This window comes from Cucumis sativus, chromosome 1 (assembly GCF_000004075.3).
Source record: "Cucumis sativus cultivar 9930 chromosome 1, Cucumber_9930_V3, whole genome shotgun sequence".
NCBI classification, from domain to species: Eukaryota; Viridiplantae; Streptophyta; class Magnoliopsida; order Cucurbitales; family Cucurbitaceae; genus Cucumis; species Cucumis sativus.
The window spans coordinates 21457477-21474657 of record NC_026655.2 but is presented as its reverse complement, the minus strand read 5'-3'; the positions used below and the strand labels follow the sequence as shown (position 1 = coordinate 21474657).

The 17181-nt window shown below is 31.0% G+C and overlaps 3 protein-coding genes across 3 annotated transcripts; 1 reads left to right on the top strand and 2 right to left on the bottom strand.

Moving 5' to 3' along the window:
- Positions 1-3183: 3183 nt before the first annotated feature.
- Positions 3184-6045, bottom strand: LOC105435950 (methyl-CpG-binding domain-containing protein 5). The gene is made up of 3 exons (XM_011659860.2): positions 5541-6045; positions 3909-4022; positions 3184-3816 (listed from the first exon to the last, which is right to left on the bottom strand). The coding sequence occupies exons 1-3, from the start codon at positions 6036-6038 to the stop codon at positions 3592-3594; spliced, it is 837 nt and encodes a 278-aa protein (XP_011658162.2). The 5' UTR covers positions 6039-6045; the 3' UTR covers positions 3184-3591.
- A 5377-nt stretch (positions 6046-11422) lies between these two features.
- Positions 11423-13591, top strand: LOC101220237 (glucan endo-1,3-beta-glucosidase). Its single transcript, XM_031880135.1, has 3 exons — positions 11423-12494; positions 12854-13142; positions 13243-13591. The coding sequence occupies exons 1-3, from the start codon at positions 11466-11468 to the stop codon at positions 13392-13394; spliced, it is 1470 nt and encodes a 489-aa protein (XP_031735995.1). The 5' UTR covers positions 11423-11465; the 3' UTR covers positions 13395-13591.
- A 1209-nt stretch (positions 13592-14800) lies between these two features.
- On the bottom strand, positions 14801-15286 carry LOC116404364 (RING-H2 finger protein ATL1-like). The gene has a single exon (XM_031886629.1). It carries the CDS (start codon positions 15284-15286, stop codon positions 14801-14803), a length of 486 nt encoding a protein of 161 aa, XP_031742489.1.
- Between the last annotated feature and the right edge of the window lie 1895 nt (positions 15287-17181).

Sequence of the window (17181 nt, the reverse complement as noted above, 5' to 3'; positions counted from 1 at the left end):
ATAGTTAATTATTGTACAATATTAGATAACATTTTGATAGTTGATATGTTGGATTTTTCTTCTTTTTTTTTGGTTGAAATATGTTTGATTGGATTTGACTAATCTGTGATGGATACATTTTCCCAATATTTGCACATAGCATTAAAGTGTGTATATATATATATATGAGAAGGCTACCTAACCATCACAATTGAGGTTTTATGCAACACAATAGTCAACACAAAGGGTCCTTCCAATCCCCCACTCTCCCCATACAAAAAGACAAATAAAAAGTTTTTTTTTTTATTTTATTTTTCAACTTTCTTTTTTTCTTTTCAAGTTTTGGATATTTCCTAAAGTCATCATTCATTGTTTGAAAAAATAAAACTAATTTTTTCTTTTGCCCTTTTTCCCTCTCTCTTTTTTTTCTTTCTCTCTCTTTTTCTACATTTTGCATTACAAGTATACCTCTTTTTCTTTTATTTTGAATAGAAGTAAGCACTCTTAATATTGCAGCCAAGTTTGAGGGTTGATCTCATGATTAACCCCACAAATAAATTATTATTAATAATAATAGTATATAAGTACTTTGAATTATTCTAATCCTCGTCACAATCTGAAGAAATTGTTTTTATGAGACAATAATGTTGTAAAAGAATATTCAAATCAAGTTTCTCTTAGATCAAATGCCTCAATTACCTATTTTTGTTCCCTACTTCCTAAAGTTTGAATTGATTTACGTTTTTAAAGGTAATTTCAAATCTAAGATTTGAGAAAGGATAGGTCAAATTCTAATTAAAAGTTTCTTTTAATAACAATGCATTTGCATCCCATGAATACATCAATTGACAAGTAGAAGAAAAAGAGGGGAAAAAATTTCATACACAAAAACTTCAGGTGGAATTGTTCTAAATAACACAAAAAATTGAAATTATTTAGAAAATTTTAAAATAGTTCAGGGAGAGTTTGATAAATTTTGTTATGTTTCATAAATAGTTTCAATATTTTGCTATTTTTTAAAAATACTTCAAACTTTGATCCATAAAATACATTAAAATATATAAACTTTGTGTATAATAAAATTTCAATATATATCAAACGTTTAAAAGTTGGGTTAATAGATTGATCTTCAACTATATATCAAACGTTTATGAATTAAAGAAAATATAGGTAATTTGTTAAAACAAAAACAAAAACTTGTAGGTTATTTTATACAAAAATTAAAGACTTTTTTTAAAAAAATATTTTAGGCATCTTCCTAAAATTGAAGTATCAAAATAGAAACAAACATAAAGTTTTAAAAATGAACTTTATAATATAGTTAAATAAGAAATGATGAATCTAATATGAAACAACACAAAGTTACATATAATTTTGCAATTTCTCTTTATAAGTACTAATAAATTCAAAACAAATCTTTTGAACTCAGTAAAAAAAAGTAAACATAATTAGCATTCTTTAAGAAGTCGACTATAATATGGATCAATAAATAAAAAATATTAAAACTAATGATTAATTATCATTAGATTTTCAAAATTTTGCTATAAAATATTAAGTAATTTATAGATATATCAATTTTTTCTACTAATATTTTAAAAAAGATACCAAAATATTTGGTACATAACCTTAAAAAACAATATTAATATGTAATCGTTTAGATTTGACAATCATGTACTAAATATAGTTGGGATATTGACGTATGATTGACCAATTAATCAGAGGCTAACCTGACACTTTTGGTATTTTTCATCATAGATCTATGAGTATTCTTTTTTTTTTTTTTTTTTTGCGTTTAAAATTATTTTGTTAGTATTTTTTCAGTTTGTTATATTTATATAAAAAAAAACTCTTTTAAGAAAAACAAAAGCAATTTTAAAAACCTTCTTTCAACGAGATAAATTCTTAAAAATATGTTTTTCATTTCTATAATTTAACTAATAACTGAATTCCAAAATGGAAAATTTAGATAAAGCAAACACAAATTAAAAAAAAAATAGAAACTAAAAATGAAACTATGATCAAACCCTACAAATAATTGATTTAAAACTCTTCCAAAGGTTAACTTTTCTTTCCCTAAAAAGCTCATTAATTAATTGTCCACTAAAACCCCTTAAAAAGGGGTTTGAATTAAACCATTTCGATAAAAAAAAAAAAAAAAAAAAAAAAAAAAAGTGTTTTTCTTTGCCCAATTGACTCTCCTTTTACTATCATTCAACAAAAGTTTTCAACCAAACCCTTTTTCTTTCTCTATATATGAAAGTAAATCGTAAGTCATGATCCAATTTTAGGCGTGTCCCATATTTTTAATTTTAATATATGATTTCCTCTCACATTTCTTACATATTTGATCCATTTTAGTCTGTTTTTGTTTTAGTTAATGGATTGATCTCACGAACACTAAGCTAACATACCTCAACTCTATTGATTCCATGAAAATTAGGTCACACAATAATAATAAATACCAAATATGTATTTAATTATTTCTGTTTTAGTATATTTATAATTTATGAAAGACATTTTAAAGTCAAAAGTGTAGATTATTGAAAAGAAAATAAAAGGACCAATTTAGGTGATTAAGTGGAGATGACATTGGCCAAAAAAGTTGACCAACTCTTGTTGACATCGGACATGAAGTGAATTCATGAGGTATACTATACACTAAGTTTTATCATTTTTTTTCTTTCTTTATAAAAAAACATATTTATTGATGAAATTATACATGTCAAACTATCATGATTGTTAATTATTAGTATGACTTATTTTGTCATTTTCACTCATTATTTATTTATTTTAAAAAAAGAACTTCAAATGTATTGAAAATGTCAAAATTAGAAGATATCACCACTATTGTTCTATTTTATGGGGTAATTATAAAACGTATTCTTTTTGTATTTCAGATATATTTTTGAATATAATATACAAAAATTCACAAGTTATATATCTTAGTTTAGGATTTGGTTAGATGAAATTGAGAATTTAAGATTAAAATTTACAAGTTGAGTGAACATAATGAATCTTTCTTTCATTAAGTTTTATTGGGGAAAAAGAGAGTCATTTACAAATTCACACAAGAGTATTTAAACTCTCCACATATTGAAAATCTCCACTTTTGTTTTTATTGCAAACCATAAATTTCTTCCTAATTCTAGTATTTATCTTTAAAATTGGTAATTCTTTTTTCATTAATTCTATGCAACATCAATATTATTGCCACAAAAATATCAAATTTGAATCATAAAAGGAATACAAATCTAGATCAAAACGAAGAGCAAGAGTAGCCCCTCATTCAAATACATTTGTGATTGTTGAGAATGAACAGAGCAGCGCTCATCTACACAAATTTGATCACTTCTTCCACAGTCCAAGACATAGTCAGTTAGATAAAGTCATGTTTTTTCCAGTAATTTTTCCTAACCAAATCTGGTTTTTCACAACACTTCCCCCTCAACCTCACCTGCTCCTTCCAAAAAGAAAAAGAAGAAAACAAAGACCAAAAGAATTTGGAGATGGGAAGCCATTAGAGAGAGGGAGGGAGGGAGGGGGAATAGTTCTTCCCTGAATGGGTTGGTTGTCTCAAAAAATGTCCAAATGGGATGGAATTGCCTTCTAACTTCAAACTTTCGATCGGCCAAGGAGTTGAAAAGCTCCTACCCATTCGCGTTTAGTAGATTCAGGTACTTTCTCGTTGTCGATAAAGGGTGTCCAAGCATCCTGAGATGGGTCAGTGAGAACCCATTCGACCTTTTCGGGTACATTGAAGAAATCGAAGTTTAAAGGAGCAGTTTTAGCATTGCTGGAAGATTTCTTGCCCTTGGGTTCTTCAGAGACATCGGTAGACTGCAGAGTCGCAAATCAGGAACGAAAAAAATGGATGAGCGATCTGAATATCTCATTGGGTGCCAAAGAAGGAATGTTAGCTTTCAACTCACCGACGGATTACCATCTAATGATTTCTTCCGTTTCCTTAACGTTCCTGTTTCCAGAAAGTAAAGAACCTCGATCTTAGACCGGAATCGACGGTTTGAGACTGGGTCAAAGTAGTACTGCAAGGGACATGGGGATAAATTAGATTCTTTCTACATTCCTTACTGTTTGTTTGTTTAATAAATATCTAAAACAGAATAATAAGAATAGGAAGTCTCAAGAAATAAATGGGCCCAAGCATGCTCCCAATTAATTCAGCATGAAAAAAATAATAACCAATTCATAAGCAATTTCCATACGACACTCAAGCTCAGTACTCAATAATTGCCATATGATACTTGTGTCTTCACTTAAATTGCCTGTTCTTGTTTTGTCACTAACAACGTTGTTTTAAACTAGGCAATTGAAGAATATGAAAATGAGGTATAATCCATCTCAAACTTGACTTCTAGTGAAGCATCATATATCAGTTCAAGCACCAAGAACTAGTCACAAATCCTATAAGTTGCACAATTCAAAAAAAGTGTCCAAAAATTATTGGTATAGGTAGCAACTTTAAATTCTTTTAAGCTTTTCTTAACCATACATTCATATCCTCAAGATCTCTCACATTCAAATATGGTCTCAGTACATTCACGTTCTCCTCTTAAAATCAGAACGGTTATATTTTTGTTATTCTTTTTCCCATTATGATCTCCATCCTAATCAACCAAACTCCGTTATCCTAATTGATTTCGTATAAATGGTAAGTAGCCAACTAGAGCGTACCAAAATCCAAAGAAACACCTAAATATATATCAAAGTTTGTCAAGGATTGTTCACCATCCAAAGGAAAGGCCCAAGAAAGCTTGTTACGTTAACTGCACGACAGAATTGCTTGGATAATCCATGGACCAGAACGTACTTAAATACTATACCAAGTAAAGGACAAAAAAATTCCCTTAAAAGATTTATATGAAATGCATTTCTTCTTTTCTTGATTCCCTATCAGGTAACTAAACCTTGTTGCAGTACCTTAATGCAGCCCTTGGAGGGACCAATTACAGGCACTGTATAAACTCTTTAATCATCCTAGACACAAACATTCTCTAATAAAATTACTTTTAATCCTAGACACTAACATTCTCCCTAATAAAATTACTCTTCCTCTGTCTCGTGGACGAGTAGATAAAACAAGTGTTAATAAACCAAGTTAATTTGAAAGTTGATTCTACTCTATTTTACGTTTGCTATAATATTTGTTTGTGGATTTCCTAATAACTGCAACACCCATCAACTCAACACAGAACATAGCTAATGATCCATTTTTCAGATGATCAAATCCATAGAAGTTCTTAAACCCTTTACTACTTGATATATACCTCATTTCCCCAAAATTGATGAGCTAACAACAAAGAGCTAATGAATACGTAAGGCAAAAAAAAAAAAAGAAAGATCCTTTTCATGTTTTAATCCGAAGCTCCAAACGTAATATAGGTATCACAAAAAATTATTCATAAGTAGAAGAAAAATAGTTCAAAGGACGTTAAACCCCTGTTCTATTTTGCATGGCTAATTAATTAGCAAAGTAGATTAATCTCCACTACAAAGGGAAAAAAAAAAAAAAAAAACCGATAAGAGATAAGAAATCAATTCACCTTATCGACGGTTCCAGCGGTAGCACCAGAGGAACGAACTCTATCTTCAACAACCCAGCCAGGGGGAAGCCAATTAGGCCTTTCAGACAAGGCAGATTTCGAGGAGGCAGAGTTAGAAGCGGAGACTTTCTTGGAAGGGGAAGAATCTCCGTTGAAAGAGTTGAGAGGGTCGGGGCGTAATGGAGATCGGCGAGTGGAAGAAGTTAGAGGGGTTTTGCGAGGAGTCCGGTCAAGATCTCGGGAAGGTAGGGTTGGGGAAGGGACGGTGGAGGTGGCGGGAGTGGGGGAGGAGGTAGAGGAGTCGATGAAGGAGCCGGCGGAGAGGAGAGGATCAGGAGGGAGGTGGTGGGAGAAAGGTAAGTCGGGTCGGGTCGGATCATGAGGACGGGGCCAATCGGAGTCCGGAAATGAAGTTCCAGAAGCAGACATGTGGGTTTGGGGTTTGAAGGAGGAAGAAGAAGAAGAAACGGGAAAGAGAACGTTAAGAACACAACACATTATTTATTGTCTTTCCTGCTTTAACACTAATAACAAACAAACCATTCCCTTTCTTTTTCCCTTCCAATTCCATGGGCTTTGGCCCAACTCCAACGTTACAAATATTCAAAAATTCATCACTGGGCCTAGGCCCATTCTCTTTTTATGTGAAATAACCACTTTTTTTTCTTTCTTTTCCTCGTAACTTTCAAAATCATTTTCCCCTTATTTTAATTAGCATTGTTTATTGTGATGTGTTTGGTCATTGAAGTGGGTGGGAGCTTTGTTACTTTTGTACTTATAATAATATGAGTGGTTTGGGTATAGGGTATAGTCTAGATGAAATAAATCTAAGCCTAACTTCATACCTAAGAACCACTATTTTAAGGATTATTTTACTCTCGTTCCACCCCGGGGTCTTAGAGTGTTTAACATATGAGAAGGACTTCTATAGTACCTAATAGCTTTCGTTGCATTTAATTAAAAATTATTACATAGCAATTCATTACATTAAGCGTTGGAAGTTTCTAGACATCTTCCGACGTTGTATGAACATTTATTACATTACATTCATTACATTCAGCGTTCATACAACGTCGAAGACGCTGTCAATCTAGCGTCAGAAATTCTAAGACATCTCTTCTTATACAAATTCTTCCAAATATATGATATTTTAGAGAAAAACAAATTCTTATATTATAATGGAAAACTAAAAATGAAAAAGAGAAAACTTTTGTTTTAAAATTAGTTACCAAACATATATGATATCTATTTTTAATAGGCAAAATTTTAAAAACACACAGAAAAGAATAACTAAAACTAAAAAATGGAAATAGTTATAGAACACCTTATTTATTTATGTAATTATATCTGAATAATCTTAAAACCACTTAATTTTATTTCATTTTTAAAGAAAGAACACCTACCAAAACAAACAAACAAAAAAATGAAAAACTAAAAAGAAAACATGTTGTGAAACATGCTCTAACAAATATTTGTGTTGATATTTTTCATTCCGATCAGGAATAATAACAATTTTAAAGTTGTCATTTTGAAAAATAGCAAAATGAAAAAAAATACAATAAATAAGAATTTGAAAAAATCCAAAATACCGTGTATAAGCTACTTTGTTAGAGCTAAAATATAATAAGGGTCTTTAACTCATATACTCTAAATTGGTATATGATATTACAGGAAATATTCAAATTACTAATAAATTTCACAAAAGTCTTAAATGGGCTAGTATATTACATAAATTTAGGATTCAATTGATTTATAACAAATATCTAAATGGAAAAATCGTGAGATATAGGTCGGGAAAGAAGTGGGGCACAAATTAATTTAATACCAATTTTTATTATTTAATTGATTTATAACAAATATCTAAATGGAAAACATCCTTGGAAACAGTTTTGAAAAGAAGTGGGGCCCAAATTAATTTAATATCAATTTCTATTATTTAATTGATTTATAACAAATATCTAAATAGAAAAATCTTGGGATACATTTATATGGTTTATTGAGATTTCGACTGTGAAAAAGAAAACTTTCGATGATAGACAAATAGAAAACTTATCCGACAGAATCTAGCTAGAAATTTCATGCTTAATATTATATATATTCAAAACATATGAAACATTTGGTATATTAGGTATATTTTAGTTTATATTCAAAACATATGAAATATTTGATATATTAGGTATATTTTAAATATTCGATTAAATAGGAAAACGAACGAAAATCTAGTTTTGAATATGATACATTATAGAGTTTATTAAGAATTCAACATTCAAGCACGCAAACACTATCTTCATTTTTCATCTTAGATTTTCAAGTCTAAGACCTGTAAAGCTTGGGTGGAAGAACAAAAACCTCCCCTCAAAACAAAAAGATACAAAGTTATCTTCCTTGTCTCTTAGGGGATTTTTATCTTTTTTTTTTTTAATTAATATTATTTATTTAATAAAATGTATATGAAATTTAGGAGATTTTATCTAAAAACACAATATCTTAGCCAATTTTATTGAAAAAAAATCAAATTTAAAAAATAAATTAAGATCTAATACGAAAACTAATTTTAATTTCTAAATTATTATATGGGTTTAAAGATTCTAAATTATTTTGAAACATAAAAGGTTGAGATTTGATTGTTAAATAATAATAATACGGTTGAGATCTTAATAGGAAAACTAATTTGAATTTTCAAATTCAAAATTCAAAATTTAAAAATAATTTAAGATCTAATAAAAAAATGAATAAAATTGTTAAAATCTTAACACAATAGTAAAATTAAAAAAAATGAATAAAGTTGTTGATATCTTTTAAATCCCTGAAATATTAAGAAGATGTTATGATATAGTTCTCTACGTTATTAACAAGTCGAAGTTAATTACATACCATGGAAAGACTTTTGATAAAATGAATATGCTTGTTGAGTAAGAAATTTTGGCCAATTAAATTTTGCCACGTCATCACAACAAATATTCAATAATTATATTTTTTGGACTTTGATAATTAAGTTTACTCAATCCAGCCCAATTCAAGTCCAATAAACAGATTAGCAAAGTTCAAACTCAACAAGCAGATGGATCCAAGCCCAATAAAACAAATTGGCCCAAGCCTAAGCCCAACAGGCAAATTGGTCAAAGCCCACCTAAATCCCACAAAATTTCTCTATAAATGGAGATCTTTGTCATTCATTTGAGGCTGTATTTGGTTGAATGAAGAATTGAAGCTATGAAGTACTGAAGAATTGAAGATTCAAACTTCTATAAAACTCTCAAGACGTGCAAATTCTTATAAACTTTGAGATCATCATCTTCTGAAATATTGAAGACTTGGAAGATCAAACTTTCCTTTAATTTCAAAAGACTGAAGCTCAAATAGACTTACAACTATAGCATCCTAAAGACCGAAGATCAAGAAATTCTAAGTTTTTAACTTGTATTCGAGAGAAAGCATCAAATGAGTAAATACTAGAGATTGTATTCACAATATTCATCAATATAACAAAGTCCAATTTCACGAAATACATTTCTTCAAAATCTCGTGTGAACAATCCTAAATTAATTAAACAGACAAGACTTTTGATAAGAACACAATAGATTGAAATAATTACATTAACTACAATTTTAATTTAATTAATGTTATTACGTCAAATAAACACGTCTTGATTTAAAAGTTATTCTAAACACAATTAATATAATTATTTTCTAATTTTAATTCATTTACACAACTGTATGAATTAATGGTATTGAACTAATTATATATATATATATATATATATAATGCTATATTTTTAGAATAAGTTAATTAAAATTTAATAACAAAAATTGGAAAACAAACAAATAAGCAAGTTTTCATTTAAACAAAAAGAGCATAAGAAAATTTTAATTCAAAATAATAATTTGATTATTTTTGTGATTTCAATCATGAACGTTATTTGACTCCTCAGATTAAGAAAATAATCATGGTGGCTAAATGTAGAACAAAATTAATTACGACGTAAAAACGAAACAATTATTTCATTTTATTTAGTATTTAGTATTTTATAAAATACCAGACACGTACACAAAATGCTATTTACTAAAATTCAAAAGAAAATATGGTTTTGCTGTTTTTCAAAATTGTGCTTACAAACGTTTCTAAGAAATTTATTTCATTTTATTATTCTTCCTTCTTCCAAATCTATTTCATTTTTTCATTTTGATAAAAAAATATTTAGACAAAAGACCTAAATCTTCTAAGAAATTTCACAAATGTCTTAAATTATGATTTATTTTGTTGATTATGTTTTCCTAAATTTTTAGGACATTTATAACCTTATAATAATTATTAGTTATATATAATTTTTGAAATTGAATTCAAATGATTTTCTTATTTATATTATATTAAATTAATGATGTAAATGACAACTTCCTTACTTAGCTTAGTACAAATTTATTATGGAAATTAATTAGAAGTATTTTATTAATTTAATATAAAATGAAATATTTGGTGATATAGAATTAATTAATGATTAAAAATAACAATATATCATTATTTACAACATTTTGATATCAAAATTCTAGCGCCTGCCAAGATATTGTCTTCTTCCTAATTCAATTTCAATTTCTTCCTAATTCAATTTCAATAGTTTCTTCCATCAATTTTATTGTTATTAATATCATTCTTCAATTTGGTTTTTTTAGTTTATTTCAAAATTTTGTTTTCTATACAACTTTAAGTTATTTTTCTTCCTTAATTACTTTCTTTTTCTTCATGTTTCAATCAATTACTTTAGTTTTCCTTTTCTTTCAAATTTCATACTTTACTCAGATTTTGCTTACACATATATACAATATGACATATGTATTTTTTCTTCGTTCATTTTGTAGTATATGTTTTGATCATGTCCATCCTGTTTTGTTTAATTTTTTATTGTTTAGTTCATCTTCCTGTCATGTTTAGCATATAGTTTTACTAAATGTCTTGTCGTTCATATATATTATGAAATATCACCGAATAATAAATTTATGTTGTGTGATTTGTAATATATATACTATTGCATATATTAAATAATACATACACATATTCTTTTTCATGTTTTGTGATTTTTTATATACACAAATTATATATTCATTCAATTTTTTTATTTTATATTTATTGCATATATGCTAGTGAATAATTCATTTATGTTTTGTGATTTGTTACATACATGCCACTGTATATATTCAATAATACATACACATATACAGTTTTTCTCAACATTACATATATATTAGAGAACAACTAATATTTTAATGACATATATTAAATATACTATTCATAATTGTTTCCGATTCATGTTCCTGTAAACATAAACAATTTTCATACATAATCAATATTACGTATTATTTACTATGTAAGATATAAATATTTAAATAAAATACATAAATAAATTAATATAAGAATTTTTCATTAATAAAATATACACCATATTATTCAATATATACCATAATTACGTAAAATATATGAAAAATAATGCAAGATGAAAGAAAGAATGGACGGACCGATTGGAAAGTGAGAGAGAAATCAGAAGGTGAGAATTTCTCAAAAAAATCATAAAAAGAAACTAATTAAGGAAATTTTTTTATATTAATATTACAATAATGAAATTTAATCACTTTTCATATTTAGATAGAATATCCTAAATGCAAATCTTAATCATGGACAATTTTATTTTTTTTCTATTTTTTAATACAATTATTGTATATAATTTTAGGCCATATTACTTAAAAAACTTTTGATAAAAGGGCAAAATGTGATCACAAGAGCGAGCGAGCTGCGAATGAGCAAATGGGCCTTAGGAAGGGCCCAAAAAGAATCCACAAGATACGTGGGACCCACCTCCTACCGTCCACTTTTCCTTCTTCCTTTTCTCTTTTCCGCAAAAACAAACCCCTTCACTCTTTCTCTTTTCCCTCTTCCATGGCTTACTCTCTCTTTTTCTCTCTCCTCCTCTTCTTTTTCATTCCCCTTTCCTCCGCCGCATATTCCATCGGCGTCAACTACGGCACCGTTGCCAACAACCTTCCTCCCCCTTCCCAGGTCGCTGCCTTCCTCAAATCCCACACCTCCATCGACCGCGTCAAGATCTTTGACGCCAACCCCGATATCCTCCGTGCCTTCGCCGACACCGGCATCGCACTCACCGTCTCCGTCGCTAACGGTGACATTCCCGCCCTCGCCAAGCTCCCCGCCGCCCAGTCTTGGGTTGCCAACAATATTCTCCCCTTTCACCCAACCACTCTGATCAACCACATCGCGGTCGGGAATGAGATCCTCGCTACCTCTGACAAGAATCTTATAGCACATTTGCTCCCTGCTATGAAGGCTATTCATTCTGCTCTCAAGCTCGCGCATATCTCTGATGTTAAGGTCTCGACCCCTCATTCGTTGGGCATTTTGTCCGCCTCGGAGCCTCCGAGTACCGGGCGGTTCCGGCGTGGGTACGACCGGGCCATTTTTGCTCCAATCCTCGACTTTCACAATCAAACAAAGACGCCGTTCATGGTGAATCCATACCCGTTTTTTGGTTTCAGACCGGCGACGTTGGACTACGCATTGTTCAAGCCCAACCCCGGGGTTTTCGACAACGCAACCGGTAAGCATTATACGAACATGTTCGACGCACAGTTAGACGCGGTTTACTCAGCGATGAAGAAGGTGGGTTACGGAGATGTTGACATCGTAGTAGCAGAGACCGGATGGCCCTCCGCCGGTGATCCAAATCAAGCGGGCGTAAGCATGGAGAACGCCATTTCGTACAACCGGAACCTCGTGAAACATGTAAACTCCGGAAAGGGGACGCCATTGATGCCAAACAGAACCTTCGAAACTTACATCTTCTCTCTATTCAACGAGAATCTCAAACCATCCACTTCCGAGAGAAACTACGGCCTGTTCCAACCCGATTTCACTCCGGTTTACGACGTGGGCATCCTCCAAAATCCACCGGTAAATCACTTTTCCTTATAAGCACCGTTCGCCGGAGAGGGCATTTTAGTAAAAATGTAGATAAAGCAAAGAACATTCACATTACTAGTCTGCTACCCAGTGGAAGAGTAGTATACGGAATTTCCACTGCCATGGATACACACGTGTTCGTTTCTAATTGGTTCATATTTTCACCTATGTTTTGTTGTTTTTTTCTACCAATGACCTCCCAACACGTGGATTAGATTCCAAGTGCAACCCTGCTGTCTAAGGATTCAAAAAGCCACCTGTGGTTTTGTTTGATTTCTGACGATAATACCCTCCCTTTGTTTTTCTATTTTTGTAAAATAATATCCGCATCTATGAAATGAATTGAACAGGCAATGGGGCCCACATCGCCAGTGGGAGGACCGAAGCCGTCGGATGAGGAGAGAGAATGGTGCGTGCCCAAAACGGACGCATCAGATGAAGCGTTGCAGAAGAATATTGATTACGTGTGTAGTAGTGGAGTTGACTGTGGGCCCATACAAGAAGGTGGGGCCTGTTACGATCCAAATACAGTGCGGTCACATGCATCGTACGCTATGAACGCTTATTTTCAAACCGCTGGTCGCCATGAATTTAACTGCGATTTTAACCACACCGCCATCCTCACTTCCACCGACCCCAGTAACATTCTTTTTCTTTCTCCTTGGTTTTTTTTCCCTTTAGGTCCTTCTAACTCTTTTGTAACTCAACTTTGTATTTGTATTGTTTTGGGAATTTACAGGCTATGAGGCGTGCAGTTACCCGTTCGATGAAGAAAAGTTAACCGAGAAATCGGTGGCGTCTGGGGCGACGATTAGGTGTAGGATGGTGGGGGCAGTGGCGCTGGCGCGAGCATGTATTGCGGTTGTTGCCGGCGGTGTTTTATTAATTTAAATACAAAAGTGGGATTTGGGCTTTTAAGAAAAGAAAGGACCGTTGGGGTTAGTGCTTTTTGGAGTTCATAAGAATCACATATAATATTTAATTTAATGCCCATTTATCTTGTATTTATTGTAATATCGGCTAGAAAGTAGAAAGCATTTTTTGATCTATCAACTTACCTAATTCCTTAATTGAACGTTGATGAGTAACCATTTAATTTTAGTATTTTCAAAGTTTTAACTATTTATTTGAAGAAACTGTACTAATATACTAGACCAAACTAAGTTATTTTCAACTGTTCAGATATAAAAGAACTAAGTTTTGAAACCAAAATAGAATCTGATGCAAGCATTTTTTTTAAATAGTTTGTTTTATATGAAAAATGCTTTATCGATCTTAAAAATTTTAGATTTAAAAATTATAGATGATTTATTTTGTAAATATGTTAGAATGTTTGATGAGTAAGAATTTCTATTTGAGAAAGTCTTAAAATAAAATAAGATTCTAAGAATGCACCTTCGATTATCTATTTATTACTTTATAATTATTTTTACATCTTATTTGTCTCACCAAAATAATATAGTAAGTTAAGATTTTTTATAGACTAATTATCAATTTAAATATTTTTCTAATAAAACAACTACAATGTAACACAAAAAAAAAAGATGTATGTATGGCTATAGTATTTATTTTGAATTATATAATACAAATAAAGGAAACTGGGTCATATTTATATATACAAGAAAAAAAGGAAGGGCAAATTGGTGAAATGAGGATGCCCCTCGACATGAACATTCAAAACTCTTATATCCTATAGTTAAGGATATAGATGACTGGCATTTAAGGTAAGCTAAAAATACATTTCAACCTTTATATCCTATAGCACTTTATGATTGACTGGATCATGGAGTGTTGGTGGCCAAACACCACTTTGATGCGAGTTTGACCATCTTCCAAAATTACAAATTCGTCCTTGATACCAAATTTTAGTATTAACAACGATAAAATTGTAAGATTTTGAAACTCAAAACTAAATCAAAACCTAACTCAAAATTTAAGAACTTATAATGTCATTGTTACCTTGATCCAATGAAAAAACATAAATGGTAATTTAAAAAATGGATTCACCGTGGTGTTTTCATTCGTACTAAGGGACCATCTCTATATCCTTTAACAAAACTCATAATCTAGTTGACGAGAAGAGAGTGATCAATATAATTACATCCAAAAATTACTTTTTATTGTTACACTTTCACTCTCACATAAATCTAATTATATTTGCAATTGGTGTCCATTAGAATTGATCTATGGATTACGTCAATCTTCATTAGAAAAAATTAGACTAAGAAGGAATTAATCTAAAGCATGGAGGAGTTGAATAAAAGAATTAAAATTTTGAAGTGGATGGTCACAAAGCCCTATGAACAACCAACAAAGCAGCGGCAAAGAGGGCAACGCCTCTCAATTCTAAGCCACCGATTAATACAATCCCTATGAAAAAAATGGCCACAATTCTCAATTACTCCACAAATCTCCTCTTCCCCAAATCCCTCAATACATATCGCACACTTCCTCCCATCGCAATCCCCAATTTCCCCTGTTTTTATTTCTCTAAAACCCATCTTCACGGATGCCGGAATTTCCTCCGACGTCTCCTCCGCTGCAGTTCCCGATACTTGGCTTGACTCTATGTCGCCGTGGACTACAAGGAGTCGTTGATGGTAACAATAATGAAATATGAACATGAACAAAATCATTAGAGCACAAATCACCGCCACCAACATCAACCCGCTTGCGATTGTTAATCTGGTCGTTAGGTGAAACTTACTGTGGTGGATCGGTAGCGGAGGAATTGGTGGCCGTGTTGTGGATTCCGGTACCGGTGGAGGAGATGGGGAAGACATGGCTGAATTGAAGAAGAAGGTTTGATTGGTTCTTTTATGTAAAACAATGGGAATTTTAATAATTTTGATTTTTTTTAAAAAAATATTTTGTTATTTGTGAAAAGATTTAAACCCATCAAGATTAGGAATCTAATTCCCATTTGATGTTGAAACAATTAGATGTGTTTGAATGAATTTTGGACAAACATATCTTTGCCACTTTCAAGTTGAAAGTGACTATAAGATTGCCATAAATTAAATTCAAGAGTTTCCATTCACATTTGGAAACTAACAATTCTCTTTTTCCTAATTGCACATTTTCTCTAAATTCTATGAAAAGAATAACTACATAAATTTCAATTATTAACTTCACTCAAATATACGATTATTTCAAATGTCACTTCCAATTTTTTCATCATCAATATCGTCGTTTGTATTTCCTCAATATGTTGGTTATGTGCTTTTAGTCTTCACGTTTCTCTTCACTTTACTATGTTTCTACCTTATCACTCTAGACAGTGAAAGAGTTGTCAAATCTAATCGCAAAAAGTTGCTTGAGACTTTAGAGATTGAAGTACCAAATTTTAGTTAGTACGGAGATGACGACGACAATCAGACAAATTGTATGATCTGCCTTTGCAAAATTGAAGAAGGGAAGAAGTGTAGAAGGATGAGCACGTGCGATCACATGTTTCATAGAGATTGCATTGACCGATGGCTTACGATGGATTGGTGGTTTATAGTAAACAGTAGTTGTCCACTTTGTCGAGCTGCCATTTGTGTGGTGGTTTGATTAGATTAGTAGTGATGAAAATATAACGAGAAATGACTAGAAATAGGAATTGGGGGTGGAGCCTTATTTGATTGTTTTTAAATTTATTATGAACCTATCACTAAAAATTACATTAATATATGTTGGATCGGTATGGCAACCCTAGAGGGGGGTGAATAGGGTTTAAATAAACTTTTTGACAAATAAAAAGTAAAATCAACTAATTAGATATTTTCTAAAATTTAAATAAAGAACTTTGTAAACTTTGTTAAATAACAAGATTGATAAAAAGATATGAATGGAAGTATGCAATCAAACTCAACCAATAAGAATATGTAACTAAAATTAAATTAAAAAATAATTAGAAAAGAGTTAGAGAAGAAGACACCGTAATTTTATAGTGGTTCGGTTAAACTCAACCTACATCCACTTTCCCAAGCACCCCTTGGGATTTTGATTGAAAATCTTCTTTGGACTCTTTCCACGGATTTGAGCCGAACCGATTCTTGCTCCTTTTTCGGGTTCAAGAGCAAACCCGATCCTTTCCACGGGTTAGGATCCAACCGTTACAATATGTTGAAATTTTTAAATCACACAAAAGAAAACTCTCTAAAAGAGTGAGTATACAATTTGAAGCTCACAAATTTAATCCTCACAATACAATAAGAAGCTCTCAAGAATAAGATGAAAAGAATAAAAATTGGAAGCTTTAGAGAGAATAACAATGTTGGCTTTTTGCTTGAGGATTGTAAAGATGTTGTGATCTTGTGTAAATGTGAAGTATTTAAAAAGAGAGGAAAGATAAATTCAAAATCATTTGGGTCATTAGATATAAGTAAAAGAAAAATGAATGGTTGAGATTTAAACTTAATTAGCCGTTAGACACAATACAAATAATAATATAATAATATGTCTTTTCAAAATATTTTGTTTAAAAAGAAATCAATAAAGCAACTTCACCATCTTTTAAAAAAACTAGCCGTTAGACACAAGAAAAAATAATAATATTAAAATCATTTTTCTTTTAAATTCATTTTCTTTATAAAAGCCAATAAAACATAACAAAAAGCCACATTTGTTACTCCTTCATTGCTCCAAGTGGCTTTCTCTAATTGGTTCAAATTGAATGCTTGGTCGCCACGTC

What these genes read in the sequence shown, in the direction of transcription:
- LOC105435950 (XM_011659860.2), bottom strand. Translation starts at nt 6,038, where the DNA reads ATGTGTTGTGTTCTTAACGTTCTCTTTCCCGTTTCTTCTTCTTCTTCC. An exon ending in CCGCTGGAACCGTCGATAAG is followed by an intron (nt 4,023 to 5,540) that starts GTGAATTGATTT and finishes TGTCCCTTGCAG; the next exon opens with TACTACTTTGACCCAGTCTC. An exon ending in CATTAGATGGTAATCCGTCG is followed by an intron (nt 3,817 to 3,908) that starts GTGAGTTGAAAG and finishes GCGACTCTGCAG; the next exon opens with TCTACCGATGTCTCTGAAGA.
- LOC101220237 (XM_031880135.1), top strand. Translation starts at nt 11,466, where the DNA reads ATGGCTTACTCTCTCTTTTTCTCTCTCCTCCTCTTCTTTTTCATTCCC. An exon ending in GCATCCTCCAAAATCCACCG is followed by an intron (nt 12,495 to 12,853) that starts GTAAATCACTTT and finishes TGAATTGAACAG; the next exon opens with GCAATGGGGCCCACATCGCC. An exon ending in CCTCACTTCCACCGACCCCA is followed by an intron (nt 13,143 to 13,242) that starts GTAACATTCTTT and finishes GGGAATTTACAG; the next exon opens with GCTATGAGGCGTGCAGTTAC.
- LOC116404364 (XM_031886629.1), bottom strand. Translation starts at nt 15,286, where the DNA reads ATGTCTTCCCCATCTCCTCCACCGGTACCGGAATCCACAACACGGCCA.